At 44.2% G+C, this 19,649-nt stretch overlaps 1 protein-coding gene across 9 annotated transcripts in view; it reads right to left on the bottom strand.

Moving 5' to 3' along the window:
• Positions 1-227: 227 nt before the first annotated feature.
• Positions 228-19,649, bottom strand: part of raraa (retinoic acid receptor, alpha a) — a 145,391-nt gene continuing 125,969 nt past the window's right edge. For 7 of the 9 annotated variants that reach the window (XM_034571609.1, XM_034571605.1, XM_034571607.1 and 4 more), the window contains 7 exons: positions 15,924-16,072; positions 9,265-9,412; positions 3,944-4,104; positions 3,680-3,856; positions 3,319-3,523; positions 2,940-3,098; positions 228-2,811 (listed from right to left, as the gene is read on the bottom strand). In XM_034571609.1, coding sequence (XP_034427500.1) covers positions 2,615-2,811; positions 2,940-3,098; positions 3,319-3,523; positions 3,680-3,856; positions 3,944-4,104; positions 9,265-9,412; positions 15,924-16,072 — 1,196 coding nt within the window. In that variant the 3' untranslated portion in view covers positions 228-2,614. The remainder of the gene's footprint in view (positions 2,812-2,939; positions 3,099-3,318; positions 3,524-3,679; positions 3,857-3,943; positions 4,105-9,264; positions 9,413-15,923; positions 16,073-19,649) is intronic. The other 2 variants (XM_034571612.1, XM_034571604.1) reach the window with 2 other exon arrangements.

The raw sequence follows: 19,649 nt of genomic DNA, 5'->3' as shown, positions 1-19,649 counted from the left end.
AGCTTCCAGTGTTTGTTATCAGTCTATTCAACGCCATGCTATAGGTACGCATCATAAAAGTGGTAACAAGGCTTCCAGGAAATGTCAGGAAAGTTAGCAGGAAAGTGTTTGATCCGAATATCCCCAAACATCTCCAGAATATATGAAAATGGGGTAACAAACGCCCCCTGGAGGACACCCCTGGTGCAGAGAATGACAAGTAAGGACACATGGACAACACAAACACATTTCATAATTATTAAATGTTCATTTTATTTATTTTTTTTATCTTTTTTTTGTTGGTTTTTTTTTTTCAAAGTCGCTTGATAATCTTGACAAAATTGCAACATATTCCATACTTCTCAAACTGACGGTGTGTCTGTTGCTATTCCAGATTAGCTGTGGAGGGAAAACGTTGTGCGCCGTTCTGGACATGTTAAGTCCTAAATGATGAAAGCAGCTTTGACCGTACAAATTAAAGTAACACATGAGGAGAGACTCCACACTGGCATCCTATGTCGTAACGTTGCGTGGTCAGAGTCTCTCTGCGCAAGTCCTGCTCTGCCAGGCCTAACGAAAGTGAGTGATTGAAGTAAAATCCAGGGGCTCAGTAGCAGAAGTGTGTGTGTGTGTGTATGTGTGTGTGTGTTTATGTGTGTGTGCGTCTGTGATTGAAGGGTCACGGGGTGCAGTACAGAACATATACAAAGAACAGGCCAAGCACAAAAAATGATTCCTTCCTGAGACATTGGCGTGTGTACAGTAATGATGGTCTCGATGACGTGTGTTGACGGTGAAGGCGTTTTGGCGTAAAAAGTGAGTCACAGGGTGCGAGGTTGCTCTGGATCCGGCAAAAAAGTCACATATTGGTTTCTACCACAGGGAGATTTGTGAGGACTTGGTTGACAAACATCACATTTGGGACCTTCACTTGCCTGACCACTGACAGCGTAGAGGGACCACTACTATCTAGTCTTTTCCCAACCACTACAGATTATCGATCCATTCAGAGACTACGGAGAATCACTTGTGTTTAATACAGTGTGTATGTACACCATTCTTCACATTTAACTCTCGTTTGAAGCTGGGCTGCTGTAGCTCACGTGAATCTGGCTGGCTGCATGTGGCCACCATTTTCATGAAACACCATCTCTTTCTTCTACATGGCCGAAAAAAAAAAACAAAAAAAAGCTTTGCCCCGAGTGGAGTGCTACTCTGTTATCTACTGTACGTAAAAACATGATTTAAAAGTGAGGGGGAAGGGGGCAAAGGTTGAAATTGTTTGTGAAAGCCACATTCTGAACAGCCAGTGATTGGTTAAGGGTCTGTCCAGTATTTAGTAGGACACAAAACACGAAAGAACTTCCTTCAGTAAAATGTGCTCAAAATGTCTTTTCTTGAATCACAAACCTATAAACAAAAAAAAACACATAAAGGTATTCTTAAAAAAAAAAAAAAAATCAGGTGAAGCCTAAAACTCTTCATAGTTTTAAAGAAATGAATACAGCTTATATACACAAACTCAAAGGCTACTTAAAATACACCTTAATAATGAATCTTCATTAATTTGATTTCTTGAAAGGACCTGTGACCATATCATACAACCGAGTTCATACAATCATTTTTATCCATTCTCTTGGAAGCGAAAAAAAAGAAAAAGAAAAAAGGAAAACAAATCCAACCTGGAATAGTAGGTGATATTCATTGAGACTTGTTTTCTGTGCACGTTTGTGTATGTTTGTGTGTGTGTGTGTGTTTGTACTGTATGTGTAGAATGGAGAGACATTTCATCATCTTTTTGCTTTTTGTTAATTAGAATTGTTGTACAAATGTGATAAAACGGAAACATCTCTCTCAATACTCATGAAGGGTATGAAAAGATTCAAACAGTGAAGCAGTACAACAGTTTCTAATCTCAGAAGACATGTCCTCATTTCAATCTGCCATTCATTCTCTTCTGGACATGTCAAACACAATAGTTCCTTATCTTTTCTATATATATTTATATATCTTTTGTATGAAATCTGTTTTTTTTTTAAGTTGGAAAAAGAGAAAAAAAAAGGACCCAAAGTCTTTGAGGAGGGGGGGGGGGGGGTCTTTTGACAAGTCCCGAGCTCGCAGTCTGCCTCAGGATACAACAACAAAAAAAGTGTCTGGTGTTCGTCAAATCAGTCTGTATGCATTGTCCTTGTCCATATATTTGTCCCATGATGTCCCACCCAGTCTCAGTTCCATTCAACACTGGTCTCCACTGCATCCAGATTCCATGTCATCAGTCTTTTGGAAAGAGGTGGAGAGGGGAGGAGCAGCGATGGAGAGGAGAGTGGAGGGAGATGGAGGAGTCATCAGCAGTGTTTACGGTGTGGTCTCTCAAGAGGCATCCTGACGCCCCGGCCTGCCCTGGCCCGGCCTTACCTCCCCTCGAGTCAAGACGGTGCTCCAGAGTGAGGGAAAGCAGGTCAGGAGGTGAAGGGGTTTTGTGTCCTAGGAGAGGAGGAGGATGGCTCTGCCAGTCTCCTGTGCTCAGCAGTCAGAGTCCAGGCCCCCCTCCCTCGCTCCTCCTCTTCAGAACACCGAGGGAGGAGACAGAGCATTGTGAGGACATTTTTGATTTTTTTTAAAAGGTGGGCCGTTACTATGGCGATTGTGTGGCTGGACTGCTTTGGGCAGAGCTGGGGGACAGACTGGGGCTGCAGCTTCCAGGGGGGGCGCCGCTTGGCCGGCCGCCCGCAGCACCGCTTTCCAGACCTTCTGAGTTCTCCAGCATCTCCTGGATGAGAGGGGGCATGGAGCCGGGGATCTCCATCTTCAGGGTGATGACACGCTCAGCGCCTGTAGAAGGGACAAGAAAATATAAGCTTTCAAAGTTCAGACAAAACACATTTTAAATACCAATTCATTCTTGGTAGAGAAGACACAATTCACAGATAAACCACGAATAACAAGTATGGACCACAGACCTTTAGCACTGATGCTTCTCAGATCAGTGATCTTCATCAGCATCTTGGGGAACATGTGCGGTTTGTGGGGCCTCCTCTTCCTTACATAAATTTTGAGCGCCTCCAGCAGGGGCTCCTGCAGGACGTCCACCTTCTCTGCCTCTTCCAAGTCCTGACGATCTGTAGACGAACACACCAAGTACAGAAAATGTTTGTCAGTGTCCTACCTACTGTCATGATCAGAAAGAACCACTAGGTGGTGCTCAATGAAAGAGTACAACACAGCATGGCCACTTCATTTCATTTATAGATAGAGGGGACATCCTGTCCTTCAACTAGGTGTTAAGAGTATTCACGTGCACCATTTTGGGTGTAGGTTTTTGAGGGTTTTTTGTTGTACCTCCACACAGCAAACAGATGGCACTGAGCAGCCCCGTCTCCGCATCGTCCATCTCCAGAGGAAGGAGCTGGTTGGCGAAGGCGAAAACCAGGTCGGTGAGGGGACCAAAGCCGGCGTTGTGCATCTGGGTTCGGTTGAGCGTGAGTCCATCTGAGAAAGTCATGGTGTCTTGCTCTGGTGTGTAGCGTGTACAGATCCGCAGTATCTGTGGGCAGCAGAGACAGAACGGATTGTTCAGACACTTGCATGAAATCTTTAACCACTCCGCTATTTATTTGTACAAATCTAGGTAGTGTTTGGTGACATTTTGTGTGTGTGTGTGTGTGTGTGGGGGGGGGGGGGGGATCTGGGCTGCTCTTACCAGGATGTCCAGACAGGCGGCTTTGAGCAGAGTGATCTGGTCAGCGATGGTAAGCGTCGTGAAGCCAGGCAGCTGCTTAGCAAACTCCACTGTCTTTATGATGCACTTGGTGGAGAGTTCGCTGAACTTGTCCCACAGGTCTACATCCAAGGACACGCGTCGTTCTGAGCTGTTACTCTGTAGGAAGGGCAGGAAGTTCTATATATTAACAGGTGACCGCAAATCTACAGGTAACTGTAACTGTGTGCGTGTCACACCACTAACCGTAGTGTATTTGCCCAGCTGGCAGAGAGAGGGGAACGTTTCCTTGTGTGCCTTGCGAACCCTGTCGATCATCTGCTCCGTGTCGGGACTCAGCACGTAGCTCTCCGTGCACTCCTGCTTCTTCTCATCCTTTTTCTTTTTGTTCCGGTCGTTCCTCACAGCTAAAGGGAGACAATGAGGGGCACAAAAGAATTGGTATGGTTGCATAAAACATCTAAGCTTTATTCATCTACATTTAAATAGTGATTATTACAGTATCTCTTTTAAAAGCAAGCAATGAAACAGCAATGCTAATGAGATTGCTTGAAAGGGCGTAGCAACCACAACCTGGTTACTATGTGTCAGACATTAGCACCACCTGACACCACCTCAAGGAAAACTGAGATCATGATCAAAGTCATCAGCGGGGAAGGATGTTCCCTCTGTGTCAAAGAGCAGCAGCAACCGCAGCTCTGTCTCTTATCTACGGCTATAAGATAAATGTTGTCAGACAGCTATGGTAATGGGAGTGAGGAAAAAAAAAACTTGAAATAATCCAGTGTTGTTTCCCTCTGGGCATCTGGCTGAGAATAGTCTGCTCACCCCAAATGACAAAAAACACTAGGCAGGGTGTTTAGCATTGGAATCCCATTACAGGCTCCATCCATTTCTCCTGGCCTATCCACGCTGGGGTGCAGTTTAGCTATGACTTGGTTGTGTATGTGTGTGTTGAGGGTGGGGGGTGGGGGTCTGGTGAGATGGGGTGCTACTTGATAAATAGTGGTGGGGGATGGAGCTATCCATAAGGCTGACAAATTGCCACAGCTTTCATTAGGGGTTCCCGGCTAATCTAATAACATAATATGACAAATATCCTGCCTCTAATGGTTTTAAAGGGCTCGGCTGCTCAGCTCCAAAAAAAAAAAAAAAACCTTCCAGCTTTTTCTCTCTCTCTCTCTCTCTCTGTGTCACAAATTTCTCCCTCTCTCTTGGTTATACAACACGCTCTCGCTTTCCTCGTTGTACTCTCATTTTGTTCCATTCTCGCCGACGCACGCTATGTCTCCATTTTAAAATTGTATTGCCTTAGCTTAAAATCCCCACCCCAGCCCTCCCTAAAATCCTCTACCATTTCTCTCATCTCTACCTCCCCTCAGGGTACCTGAATTTCCCCCTAGCTGCTGACCTGAGATCAGATTTTCCTCGTCTTAATCCTAACCTTTACCATTAAGGGCCAGAGAGCTCAGGCTGATGGGAGATCAGTGTCTGTGACAGGGGGGCCTGGCCCGGGGCCAGGCAGGGATGCACTAGTTGGAGCTGCTGCTCATTCATCAGCCCACAGACAGGCCTCCCTGCATGGGAGAACATGAGGAGAAGGAGGAAGGCGGGGGCTGGAAGTCTGATGCTGCACTATGTTACTGCTAAGTACTGTTCGCCAAAACAAGACACGAAGAAGACCCTGCTGTGCACATAGAGCATGGTAATGCTTTATTTTCCAGCATTTTATTGCTACTCATGTGGTAGGCTAGCGTAACCATAGTCACTCAAACACATGTGGACCTGCAATGGAAAACAAAGCAGTTAAGTGTGACAACTGATATTTTACACTACGTTAGGATGTAAATCATTTCAGTGAAAACAAGCAGATCAGTACAAAGCCGTAATGAGCTAATTATGACTTAGTTAGCGAAGGAACACCCTCGCAAACAACCGTCAGCTTTTGAGGCCAGTTACATAAAATGGTAGTAGAGCTGCTGAACATATCTGGGCCGGCTCTGCTTGTGGCACTGATTGGGAATCTGCGTCCTGTCTGCCGCGAGGGGAGGGGCGGGTGGGCCGCAAAACAATCGATGTCCAATTAATTCACAAATAAAAGTGGGGCATCCCTAGTGCCCAGACATTACCCGCACTGACAAATTGGCAGCACAATCATAAGCCGCACAACACAATTTAATGAAGTCATTAAAGAACTATTAGGCACGACTGGCGATCTGTCATGGCGAATTGCCACATGCAATAACTTGGAGGAGGGGGGGCACTGTGGCAGGGGAGCTCAAATGAAAGAAATACTGCCTCGCTTTTTTATTATGTACGTGAGTGTGTGTGTGTGTGTGTGTGCATTTTTATGTTTGTGTGGGTGTTACTTCAAGCAATGCATCTTTCAAAATGCATTATGAGAATATGAATGCTAATGGGGGGACTTGCATCCTGAATTGTTTGTGGTTACATGTTCATTGCATAAAAATGATTTACAAGAGCCAGTGTGTAACGTGTACAGAATACTGTAACAGTGTAGATGTGTACACACACACACACACACACACACACACACACACACACACACACACACACACACACACACACACACACACACACACACACACACACACACACACACACACACACACACACACACACACAACTCAATCATTTGTTCTCATTCTGGATTTTAGCTGCAACGTGCAGTTAATAGACAATTTCTGTTAGTGCCTCAGTGTGTATGTATTTCTGTGTGTGTGTCTGTGTCTGTGTACAAGACAGAGAGGTGGGCAGAAAGGGATAATTCGTGTGAGGAAAATTAAAGCACTGGCAGCTCGTCCATCACACAGATTAAATTCAATGGAAAGATAAAAATGTCAATGTTCCCCCCGCTCCTGCTGCTCGCAGCGCAGAGCCACCGTCGACAGTGATGAAACTTTCTCCCTCCCTCCCTCTGTCCTCCAGCCTCTCTCATCCCTCCCTCCCTCCGCTCTCTCTCAATTCCTGAGTTTCATTCTCGGGACTCTTCTCTCTACCTTCATCTCACTCCAGTATCCTGCCTTCCCGGCTGATGTTATCCTCCCCCTTCCTCACTTCTACATCATTCTTTGCTTCATCTTATTTTACTTGTATTACTTTTTACTATCACTGGAGGATTGTGCAACTGAACCATGTGATCACCCCTCAGGCACAAAAAAAAAACTTTAAATAGGGAAATGTCAGCAGTGGGAATTAACTAACTATAGTATGAATATGCTTTAAATTAAATTAGGCGTTGTATATGCAGTCTACTTAAGGTGGGTTAGTGATCCTTTAAACACAGCAAAGGTTAGGTTAGGATGTGCATGGCTTGCAACCACTTATATATCACTTAGCATAACATTTTTTTCCTTCTACATATTTAAATTTAAATACATTACAGACTATCCGATGAGGAAAATGCAAATCAAAAGAAATGTCCAACTGTTTTATGTAACAGAAGCGTTTGTTCCCAACCTGTTACTCATCTCATGACCACATCCATGCTGCAAAGTACGTCACTGGCCTGAGGGCAAAGTGAGCATGAGTGTTACTTTGGAATATTATTGTAATTTTTGATATCTACATATGAAATTAAAGTTTTTTTTTTTTTTGCCCTGCTGCATCAAAGCAAGATTGTTCTTGGTTCGCATCCTGGTTCTTTCTGTTTGGAGTTTTCTACAATACGCTGGCGACCTGTCCACGGTGTACACCGCCTCCTGCCCAATATCCGCTGGGATTGGCTCCAGCTCCCCTTCTACTCATAGATAATGTTTTTTTTTAACTTATATGATTTATTTATGGAGATGATTGATCTAACCACACACTGTCAGGTTAATAACAATGTGCCACCAGCCTACACTACAGGCGTTTCCTTGTAACCCTCCACTTACTCCAAACACCCCCTTTCCCTTTCTCCTATGCGCCATCTTGCTTGGCATTGCCACCTGGCAGCAGGCCTGGCACTGTTGTCTGGAGCTGTCGGCCGGCAGACGCAAGGTCACCCAGACGTCCCCCAAGAGCTAGCAGGGGGGTCCACCTTCTGTGTGTGTGTCTGACAAGAGACTGTATGGTGTTTCAGTGGAGCTGTCTCAATGTATTTAGGTTAAAGCTGTTTTTTCTAAATACTGGTTTGTGTCAGTCACCTTGTATGCACATAATTTGAGTGTGTGCACGAAATAATGCATGCGCATGTATTTTTATGTGTGTGTATTGTCTGTGTGTGTGTGAGGGGGACAGAGAGACTCCCTGCTGGCCCCAGATGGTCAGTCTCTCCTTCCTCACCAGCTAAGACCAGTTTCACTTGTCAAAGTCACTGCTGCAGACACAAGATGAAAAATCTGTACACAATATGTGACCACAATTGGAGAAGGAAATAGCTATTAAATAAAAAGCAGCTGAGTAAAGGGTCAATATCCATCCAGTAACTAAATTTCGAGCCTAGAATCCTGTCAGAAAACCAAACTCTTCTCTTATGCTTTACTGCATCTTCACCACTAGATGGCTCCCCAACTCTAGTCTATTCCTCTAACTCCTGTGTGCATGTGCATTTAAAAGAGCCGGCTGCTGTGATCCTTCTAACCATGATTAATGGCCCCATTCAAAGGTAAGGAGCTTGGAGGATAACTTCTTTTACTGTAAACCACAGTGCTGTGGCATGGGGAGCGCTCCCTGCACTCTCCGTACCAGAAAGATGAGGTAAATAGCGCTGGGAAGACGGGAGACAGTGAGAGATGGAGCCAGGGAGGATGTATGCATGTGTGTTTTAACAGGTGTGAGCCAGTGAGAGGAGGAGAGGCTACACTTTCTATGTATCTATTATTACTATACTGCATGTCCTATTAATGAGTGTTTTAACTGTATGCATAGGTACAGCTGTATCCCATACACATTTTGTGAGTGTCTGTGTCATGTGACTTGGCTGACGTAGAAAAATAAACCCTGCCGGCCTCTGAGTTCTCTGCGGTCACACCTCTACCAATTACTTTATCAAGTCTGACTGCTTGTGCGTATGTGTCTGTGTGTGCGAGTGTGTATGTTCACACAGCCCCCGGGGTGCAATGATGGAAGCAGACGCCTGCTCTTTCACTCTCGGCAGGTGAGAACATATTCATCACAGAGGCCTGCCAAGCCTGGCGACACCCTGACTGTTACTGACAGTCTGCACCACGGCTGCCCTTTGTCTCGCTTTTACCGCAGATATTCTCTTCAAACTAAACTAAAACCTCACAACCTAAACAGTCACCTAAAAGGCTGACAGGGGATAGTTAATAGTAACGGCTTTGATTTTACTGTGACCAGTTATGATAGCCACAAAGAAGTCAATAATTTGTATTTGTTTATAATAAAAAAAATGACAAGATGGGATTTTCAACCAACAGCGTGTGATAAGAAGTATGGAATCTGATTGGAATAGTAAAGCAGTTGTGAATAAATGATAAAGGAATTGCACGACGCTCTGATGTGCATCACTAGTAAACACTTATGCAAAGACATCATGCAAAAACAATCATGCTCAAGAGCGCCCTGGGAGCAGGGCAATATAGGTAACTTGGGGTATTTACACTCACACTCCTTGGACATCCCGACTTCCAGGCACTTCTGCAGCCGACAGTACTGGCAGCGGTTGCGGGTGACTTTGTTGATGATGCAGTTCTTCTCCCGGTGACAAGTGTACACCATGTTCTTCTGGATGCTTCTCCGAAAGAAGCCCTGCGTGAGAAAGGGATAGATAGATGAGGCGACGAGAAGAAACAGAGCGAGGGACGACAGGTTTGGGAGGAGGGATTGGCAGCAAATTGGCGGTCTCTGCAAACAGAGCAGCCAATTGCTAAATTGCTGTGCAAATATAATTGTGCTGTTTGCCCTCGTGAATCCGCCTGTCATATGGTTATCTACCAACATCACTGCTTTCATTGCTGTATGTTTTTTGGTTACCTATTGCAAATATCTAGCCCATGTTTACAGTCTCCCATTTCATCCATCCTCCATGACTCACGAGGTTGAAATGTATTAAATTATAACAGGCCATATGATGTGGAAGGAGAACCAAAACCCCCTCATTTCCCTTTTCAATATAACTGGATCAAAACAAATCCGAGAATACATTTAAAAGTTTAGTCATATGAAACAAATGATAAATTCTAATGAGCTTATGTTTGGTCACTTGGCTGAAATGAAAGATTCTTTCGGAAGACAAAATATGTTTTGCACAAAAGTGAGAAAGGAACTGAGCAAAAATATGCCTCCCACACGAAACCCACATCCCTTAGTAATAATTTAAAAATTCTCTCTTTTAAGAGCAGCTCCACCTGCCAAAAATAAGCCCAGAAGATTGGGACATAAACTTACTGAGGAGGAAAATTTGAAGCGAAAAAAAAAACAAAATACAACAGCTGGGGTTTTTGACAGGAAGGAAATAAAATCACAATATCGCTGTCAAAAAACATTAATCACGTAACCTGTATTTTGTGATTTTATGATATAGAGAACCGAGAAGTGTGTTATATATAAACAACAGTGACAAACCAGCTGGAACGCCATTCTATTCAATTCCATTCAACCCCAATAAAATCAATGTTGACCTCTGTGCCCTTATTGCTTAACATTCCTTGTGTGTCAGAAAGATAAAAAGAGGTTAATGCAAATCAACCACAACCGAGTGAGCTCTCAGCAAGCACAGGCCGGGGACAAATGTTATACAGGTCAATGTCAGTGTTGATGTGACGCACTGGGACATGGGTTATGTTTGGCTGGGTAGGAGGGTGGGTGGGGTCGGCTGGGGGTGGGAGGGAGGTGGGAGTGGTGCAGTGTGGTAGCTGCTACGGAGCCCCATCCCATGCCGGGGGATTAGCACTGCTAGCCGACAGATGGCCGGTGGACCTAAGCCCGCAATTTGTCCTTCCCGGATCACCGGCCTCTTCTCTGGCCTCCCTCCCGCCATCATGCAGTGGAGATGATTCAGGCGGCCTCTGCTGAACTCCGCCGAGGAAGTGCCTACACTTTGTCATGCATCTGTTTGAGCTGGTGCTGCCAGTGTGTGTGATGGCGCTGATTACACATGGCAGACTTTGCTTCCAGCTGGTGGAGGAGGTGTTTCGGCCCTCAGACGGTCACCTCATCTAACCCTCTCCTCATGACTTCACTGAAGTCCTACATTTGCTTTAAAACCTGCCGTCACATTACATACATTATTAATGTTGGAAAACAGCAGAGACCTGCAAAATATTTTCAGAAAACCTCCTGGAGAATAAAGAGGAGAGAACAAGACCTGTAGGTTGACAATAATTCCAGCTGCTGATGCTTAGGGGGCAAGTCTGTAGCCTTTGTCTGCCTGTGTGTAACTGTGTGTATTTGTGTGTGTGTGTATCATGTCCTCTTTGATCCAACAGTGCCCCGACCCTGACCCCAATGTCACCAGGGGATTAACCTACTCCCTCCTGACACCATGAGGCTCAGGTGCCCTCTCAAAGCACCTCCTGATTGGCTGTTGCCGCTGGCTCGTGGGCCAGTTGATTGTTCCTGACCACCCCCCTCACCACCCATCCACCTCCTTCTTTTAAGAGTCATTGCTTCCTGCGGCCCTTAAGCCTCTTTTTGTATCACCGCTTAATCCACCCGGCGACAAGAGCCCTCAGCGGGCCTGTCAGCCGCCCTGCAGGGTTCAGAGATGAGAGCGGTAACACAAGGGAGGGAGGGATAGAAAAGAGCACGAAACGATAACAGTGATTGCATGTGCCGCTTGCTCTTCGATTCTTAGCCCACTACCTGGAGAACGTAATGAGCCTCGTGCATTTGCTAGCAAGCGAGTGCGTTCCCGATCACTTGTGTGCAAGGAACTGCTTTATTAAAGGGGAAGCGGGGGTGGGGTGAGGGGGGGGTTTGGGGTTGGAGAGTTCACAGGGAAGCACAGGAATCCCCTCTTAACATGACTTTCACACTACACCCAGATTAAGACAGCATTCCCAGCCTCCTACTGGGTCTGTGCGTGTGTGTCTGTGCCCATTCCACTATTACTAGCAACAATGCAGCAATGGCTACAGCCAACACATTCATAAGATGGATGGTTGGTAAGAGGGCCATCAGAAAAACACAGCAAACAGGCGACATTCGTGCAAGACGTAGTAGTTTTGGAAATATGGTTGCCCGCCTCCCATTGCAGCTGATAAGCAGGAGGTTTCTCTGCTTAGTGCTCCTGTGCCTCCAAGACAAAAACATAAACATGACAGGGTGGCCATGCAAATTTAATGTTTAAGTGTTAATATCTGCAGGGGCAAAAGAAATGCAACGCCGGTGAGTATGTGCGGGCGGCAGAATTTAAACAACAAACGAGCGAGCTGTCTCCAAGTAGCAGATCTCAACATCCCCCTCCTGTTTCCTCTGTTCGCTGCAGCCCCCAGGAAACGTCTTTGTAGTTTGGCATGCTGCAGCAAAAGCAGACGCTGCTAACCCTCGACTTACCCCAGTCTCAGATGAGGCAACCATATACGTTCACATGCCTGTAGTGTTGAATTATTGAGCATGCTATGCCCAGTCATCTCCTCTGAAGTCAGAGATACGGCAAAGGCATCCTGAATTTTTCAAATTAGCACTGCGGCTGTTGAGTGGGCAGGCAGACGGCTCGTGGACCGAGCACTAGCATCTAGATGTCTGACTGGGGATGTTTTCGTAGTTGGAGCCAACATTTTCTAACGATTACTCCTAATGAGCTATTTACTAACCAAGAGAACAGAGTCCAGTGGGGCAAGACGTCTGCAGACAGACAGATTTAAAACAACTCTTAGTTTAAAAAACTCATCTAAACCATTTATTTAGCAATGAAAGCAAAGGTCAACATTATCTTTGACCTGAAACACTTTATCACAGACACACAAGCTGCAAATACAATGGACAGTTTTGCATGAATCACCTTTGATTTCACATTCATCCTTTTCCCTCTGTAGTTAATCAGTGTAATCTTACGTGTTCAGTGTATCATTGAAGTAAATGTGTTTCACTTTGTTGCCGTTTGTTCTCTGAGGTTAAATAGAATCAACCTGAGCCATAATATATCTTGGAAACTACTCATATTCAGCTGGGGAGACATGCAGAGCTCGCTGGTGGTTTGAGGAGAAAAATCTCAATAAAATCAATGCCAAAATCAGATGTAGCTGAAATTGTTAATGCCACCTGAGATGCAGCATGTCCATGTTTCGAGAGAGAGAGAGAGAGAGAGAGAGAGAGAGAGAGAGAGAGAGAGAGAGAGAGAGAGAACGAACAACTGGTGATAAAACCTATGTATCAAATTATTGTTTGTCATTGTTCTTAAATAATCGGCGCAGCACGTTGTCTGCTGGCTGACAGATAGAAACATCAGCGACGTCCCTGATGAACAATAGCCTCAAAAAGCTAATTACACTGTCAAGTCTGGCACGATTTCTGTGCTGTCGGAGGGAACAAGGCCGTGATCGCAAAGGAGAAACAACTAATTACTCAAGTTTACGGCTCATCTATTGTCTGCCTTTCCTTCTGTGTTTATCACAGTGTTGCAGAGACTTTGCCCTCCACTCACAAGTGTGATGCCTCAAGCATCCAATTTTCAAATCAATAAAAGATGAATATTAATTTGAGTATATAACATTTACTTCTGCTTAGATTTTCATCTAAACCACATCAACAATTATAACTTAATCCAACATCCCCCAGTTCAGCGCCACTTTGTGTGTGCTTAAAGGCTCATTTACACTCAACATGAGATACGTATATAAACGGACAGAGATTTATTTTCGTACTCTGCATTGGTTTGTGTACGTCTTCTAAAGGCTTACGAATAAGGACGAAAGACACATTTACATTGCACTTCTGTTTAGTACATAAATGCAGCATAAATAAGCCTTAATACTGCCCATCAACTGCATCTGCACACACACACTGTACTTTTAACAGTCAAACACAATCACAGACACGCTCTAATCAGGAGTTGAGATTCAAACATATTATTTCACTTATAACCCTGTTTAGATAATGACGAGCAATGTTCAGTGGCAGCAATAAAAGCAGATTAGAGTTTTAAACGGCTGCAGACTTTCAAAGTCAATGCTTTTGAATGCACGACACATAACAGATAGTTAGGTAACTGTTCACTGTGCAAAAGCGCGAACCTATTTGTTTTAATGGTTTCAGGTTGAGACTATGCATTATGTCAAAAACTAATACAGGCTCTGAGATGAACTGTTGATGAATTGCATGAAAACTGCAATTTGTACCAATAACTGGAGTCTGAGTGTTGAGCAAAAAAAAACTGGATTTAATTTTTAGGAAAAATGTGGCCCATCACACACTGCAGAGGGGAAACTAAGCAGCGCAGCCAGCAGCAGTTGGTTTGCCCCAATAAAACAGCACAGGGGTCAGCTTTTATTTACTTTGTTAAATTTTTTAAAGTCACATTTGGGGAGCAGGTTAAATTTCACAGAGCGCTCAGAGGGTTTGTGTTAAAGGCTAATATTAATGTATGTGTGTGTGTGCCAGATTCAGAGCTTTGCCGTGCTCTCCTCCCTTTGTGCATTCTTTACTCCCCCCCCACCCTGTGTTCTGGTGCACTGACCGTCTTTCTTTTGGTGTCAATGGGTTCAGCTGTAACCCCGTCTGCCTAATCTGCTACTCACTTCTTTCTCTCTCTGGCTGTTCATGCCTCCCGGAGCACAGTCTGCCCTCTCCCTCGTTCCTCTCCCCCTCTCCCTGCAGCCTCTCTCATCTCTGTATCATTTTGTCTGCATTTCTACACCCCCCCTGGGGTCCGTGCCCTTTCTTATTCTTTCATATTGTTTGTTACTGCTACTGCCCCCTGCCTTCGTCTCTGTGGCTTTTTCTCTCTCTGCTCTACTGCCCCTTTCCTTCTCACCGCTCCTGGTCCTGCACATATGGAAACACAGACCACAGTATTGGCTCTGAAGTCAATAAGTCAGATGGTCTAGCAGGCACCTGTCACCATCAGCAACACCTTGCATGTGTTCATCCAACCACAAACTGCCTCCTTTAACTTGGTATACACAGAACAGTAGGAATTACATTCTGCGTTGTTGGATAAGGCTACATTCATACTGCTGCTATTTAGTTCGAAAACACGCATCTGTCCACACAAGCGTTTTGGCTCCGAATCAGTTTTAATTCCTGTCCATACTAAGCAACCTGAAAACGTTTGACTGTTCACGTACATTGCACATCATGGTGTAAAAAGGAAAGCATGTGTGTGCCGGTGTACACAGGAATTGCTCGAATAAAAGCTTGTGTCCTATGCATGGAAGCAGTTGTATCTTTGTAAAATGCAGAATTAACTGCACAACAATTATTAGAAAAGACAGCAGCATTTCCAAACGTCTGCCTACAAATCCAGTGTAGTGTGAATGCCAGGCGTATCTGTAGCAGGGTTGAGTCGTTTTCAAATGATACGCAGAAGTGTGGATGTGGCCTGAGACTCTTCAACTGAGGAAATCCTCTTTGGCTGATTCAGGAATGCATGAATGCCAAGAAAGAACCAAAGAAAAAACAAGGTGATATGTGAAATGTTGACCTTGCAGAGATATGAGGTGTGCACCTGGCGGTAACATTACATTAGATTCCACAGATCTCATTCCTATCCTCCTCTGAACTTACACAACTCTGGCTCAGAGTGTCGGGAGCAGTGAGATAAAGAGGCCTGTGTGCTCACATGAACAGGAGAGCATGTATGCGTGCACAAAAGAACTATCGACTGATAACAGAGCAGATGGGGGTTATGAGGCCTCCTCAGCACCTGTGTAACATGGCTGTATTGATAACAGACAACCATTGTGGACACGTCAGCAAAGATATGTGTAGCAACAACACTTGAAAAGGACAAAAAAAATACCTGCACGGACGACTAAGTTTCTCAAACTGTACATGATACGGGGAAGGTCCATCATATACGTTATCTTGTTTTACAATGTACATGGGTATAAGTGTTGTAAGACGCCGTTCCAACTCATTCAGGCCAGACAGCTGATTAGGCAGCTCAATAAAGCAACACGTAATGCTAGTAAATCCTTCTCCACGAAGAAAAGTACAGTTTTGACTTTATACATTAAACTGCTAAATGACTTCTTATTGTTTTCATCACCTATGTATTGGTTGTGAATTTCCCCCCCAGTGCAAATCACATTACTGTTACAAGATTGACGAACATCTTGCTTTATTGGCAGATTGAGAGGAGGGCCGGGAGTCTCACCTTGCAGCCCTCGCAGGCGCTGACACCATAGTGGTACCCTGAGGACTTGTCCTGGCACACGAAGCAGGGTTTGTAGACGCGGGGCGGCGGGGGAGGCGAGGGCGGGCTTGGCACTATCTCTTCTGAGCTGGTACTCTGGGTCTCTATCGCTGTGGAGACAAGGGGGCAAAAAAAAAGAGGGGGGTTAGCGAAGAAATATCAGATTGAGCACTGACAGATGTGGAGCATTAATTGACATCCAGGTCCAGAGAGATACACTGCTGGCGACATCTTATACAAATCACAACGAAAGAGGAAGTAACTCACTTTCCAACAATGTGTTTGGGGGAAAAAAAGCTTGAAGAACAAGGACTACTTCTTCATAAGGCGTTTTCAGATCCGCTACAGGAACACACATACATCCAGCGATGATCAAAGCAGCAATGAAAGCAGCATCTGCCATTTTTTTTACTGCTGAAAGTGGATGTTGTGTGTCGGTGAAATACAGATATGAGCTATTTTGCTGGCAAGGTTCAAAGACAAGTTTTCTCCTCTGATCCCACCTGGAGTTGTGTTTTTATTTTTTAATCATGCAGGATGAGCGCTTGAAATTATTAAAAGGACAAATCATCATATCATCATCACAAATCGTGAGCAGCAGATACGCCAGAGAAGGCAAAGCTTCGGTCTGCTTCTGACCACAAACTGGCTAAATATATTCTTGTCTTCCTCCAATAACAGATAACATTACCAGACAAACACACAAGCACTTTGTAGGTATCTACATTTTGTGCGCTTATACACGGTAAACAAAGTGGGCTGGGATTGCGGCTGAGTAAACTGCTGCTGTTGCCTTCATGTAATATGTATTGGACTTTGCCCTCAATATCCTGTGTGTTACAAAACAAGGCTCTTAAATCAAATAAACACACACACACACACACACACACACACACACACACACACACACACACACACACACACACACACACACACACACACACACACACACACACACACACACACACACACACACACACACACACACACACACACACACACACACAGGTCTGTAGGGAAACCAAGTGTATAATGCCTGTTTGCAACTCTATGAACTTGAGTTTTCTACCTTTTTGATAAGGTTCTTTTTATTCAAGAGGATAAGTTAAAGACTATAAATCAATCATCTGTAAACAGTATTAGTGTGGCTAAAAAAACGTATTAATATAAATATATCTATTCTTAAATTATTTGATTTTTTATACCACCATCTGCATTCTCAACTAACGTGAAATAACCCAAGAGCAACAATTGACCTTTTATTGTATCTCCATCTATCCATTGAATCGTATCAATCTACTGTATCTATTGTATCATATCTTTCTACCCTATCAGTCTTATCTATCGTATAATATCGGGTCTATTGTATCGTATTTATCTACTGTATTCATCTTATCTATCGTATATATCTATCGTATTGTATCTATCCTACAGTATCGCATCATATCTATCTATCTATGGTATATGTCTTATCTATATATCGAATCTATCAAATCAAACTTAAAAAGGGATGCATGTGTGTATTTCAGACCATGTCCATATAGGTACATTATATGCATGTGTGCATCATTGCAGCCCCATTGCCCCACCCAGCATCATCAGCCCACAGCGGATGTGTAACTATGTCATCTATATTTAAGCAGAGTGGGCTGGTGCAGCACGACCGTACTACAGACGAGAACATTCTCCACATGCGCTTGCACTGGATCTCGACACAACACACACAAGTGTAATTGCACTCCACATTAGGCAACATCAAGCAAGAATGAAGTCTCTCTCTCTCACACACAAACAAACACACGCTATGCTCCAATTACAGTGTTGGTGTGCAGGTCTCAGCTTGACAATCTCCATGCACATGCAGCAGATGCTGTTGGGGAAGATTACATTCAGAACAACTAAAATAAACCAACCTGATGCCCAGATAGGCTTCCTAGAAAAAATAAACGACAAGCAACGCACAGCAACAACAAAAAAATCTAGCCTCTCTGAACGAGCCTGCTATCTCAGCCGTCAGGAAAACATGCCGCATATCCAAGTGGGTTTCAGGTGACGGGGACAGTTAAGCTGAACAGCAATAAAGCTCACATTGCAACACCTTACAGTGACACCCAATCAGGCCTGGGATATTAAGACATTTCATTTATGAGGCCCAGATGTCAGATGTCACTTTCACACCAGCTAGAGCCTTTTAAGTTCTTGGTGTAAATGGGCTGATATGGGTTAAGAGTTGAACGGAGGGATTAAGGGCTGCGACAGAACAGATTTTGAATAATGTTAAAGAGAAAAGGCATGAGAGGAGAATTGAAACAATAAGGACCAGAGCTTGGAGTCAGACCCACTTACTATTTATTTCCAAAAGCTTATTTTTCCATTCAACAGACGTGTTTTGTGAAAACAATTTTTTATACAGTAATAGCAGGGGGAAAAGCATTTTTAGACGATGGAGGGTGGAGATGAAGGGAGGAACTAAGGGATGCAAAAACAGAGAGAACTATTATGCTTGAGCAATACACAAAAACACAAAACAGATGAAACTGGAACACACAGGGAGTAAAAGCAAGGCATTACTTTTTCATGTTCCTCTCCCGGGTTTTTATATTCATTTATTTCACACACGCACACACATCCATACACACAGTCATGTCTCCATGACTTCAGAGGATATTATGCACGACTTGCCAAACCTCTAGTCACTACTCTAGTCACTACTCTAGCCTCAACCTAAACCTGCCCTTACTCTAAAGGGCTTTGCACATCAAGTCTGTAAGAAATCTGTTGCAGAAGATTAAATTCTCCCTGTTCCTGACGGCCTCTTAGGATTGGATGGACCCACTTTTTCCTTTTTCAGGAAATGCGAGGAGCACAAGAATCTCCCCCACTGCTCGACTCTGGTTTATCTCCTACTGTGAATTTTTTGAACAAATTGAGTAATAAAACTCATCGGACTCAGTGTGCAAGGTTTATGTGCGAACGACTCCGATTTCAAAAACGCATACGAAAAATACTGACTTGATGTGCAAAGACCACAACATGAGTGAGTAGTACTTAGCTCACACACACCTGTCCAGATTCAATGTGAAGCCTATGTTTTACTTAAATTACTTTTGCAAAATGGAGGGAAAAATTGTGGAGGAAAAATTTGCAGTGATTTTGTGATTTGGTCTCAACGTGACAAGAGGTTGAGTACGAGGACACACTGTGTGCAGTTTGCTTCTCATCACCTCTTGCCTCATGCCTTGGCGATGCCATCGTCACACTCATGTCAAACAAATTAAACGTAAATAGAGCAGTCTTTACGTAACATGGCATATTTTCTCATTAGCAAAAAAATAAACCCTTCACCCTTCTGATGTAGCCTGACGACAGCCCTGCGTTATTAGCGCGACCACGGAGTTATTCATCCACATTAAAGCTGCCTTCATTACAAACACATAGACAAACAGATGTGTCACACACACATACACAAACTCAAAAATGGCATCCATACTGACATTTACGCAGGCTGAGGGCTTTCCTAGAGCCATTAGAGGAGCCTCGTTGGACACACACACAGACACCAACACACACACACACACACTCTCTCTTAATGAGAGCACCCATGGAAATCTGGGACACAAGGACAAGAGTCTGTGAGGGGGCTGGCGACTGTAATTAAATACAATGGCTGGCTTCTGGAGCCCTGTC

Source organism: Hippoglossus hippoglossus, chromosome 19 (genome assembly GCF_009819705.1).
Source record: "Hippoglossus hippoglossus isolate fHipHip1 chromosome 19, fHipHip1.pri, whole genome shotgun sequence".
NCBI lineage: Eukaryota > Metazoa > Chordata > Actinopteri > Pleuronectiformes > Pleuronectidae > Hippoglossus > Hippoglossus hippoglossus.
Note: the sequence above shows the minus strand (reverse complement) of the source record. Positions and strands in the feature narration are given on the sequence as shown.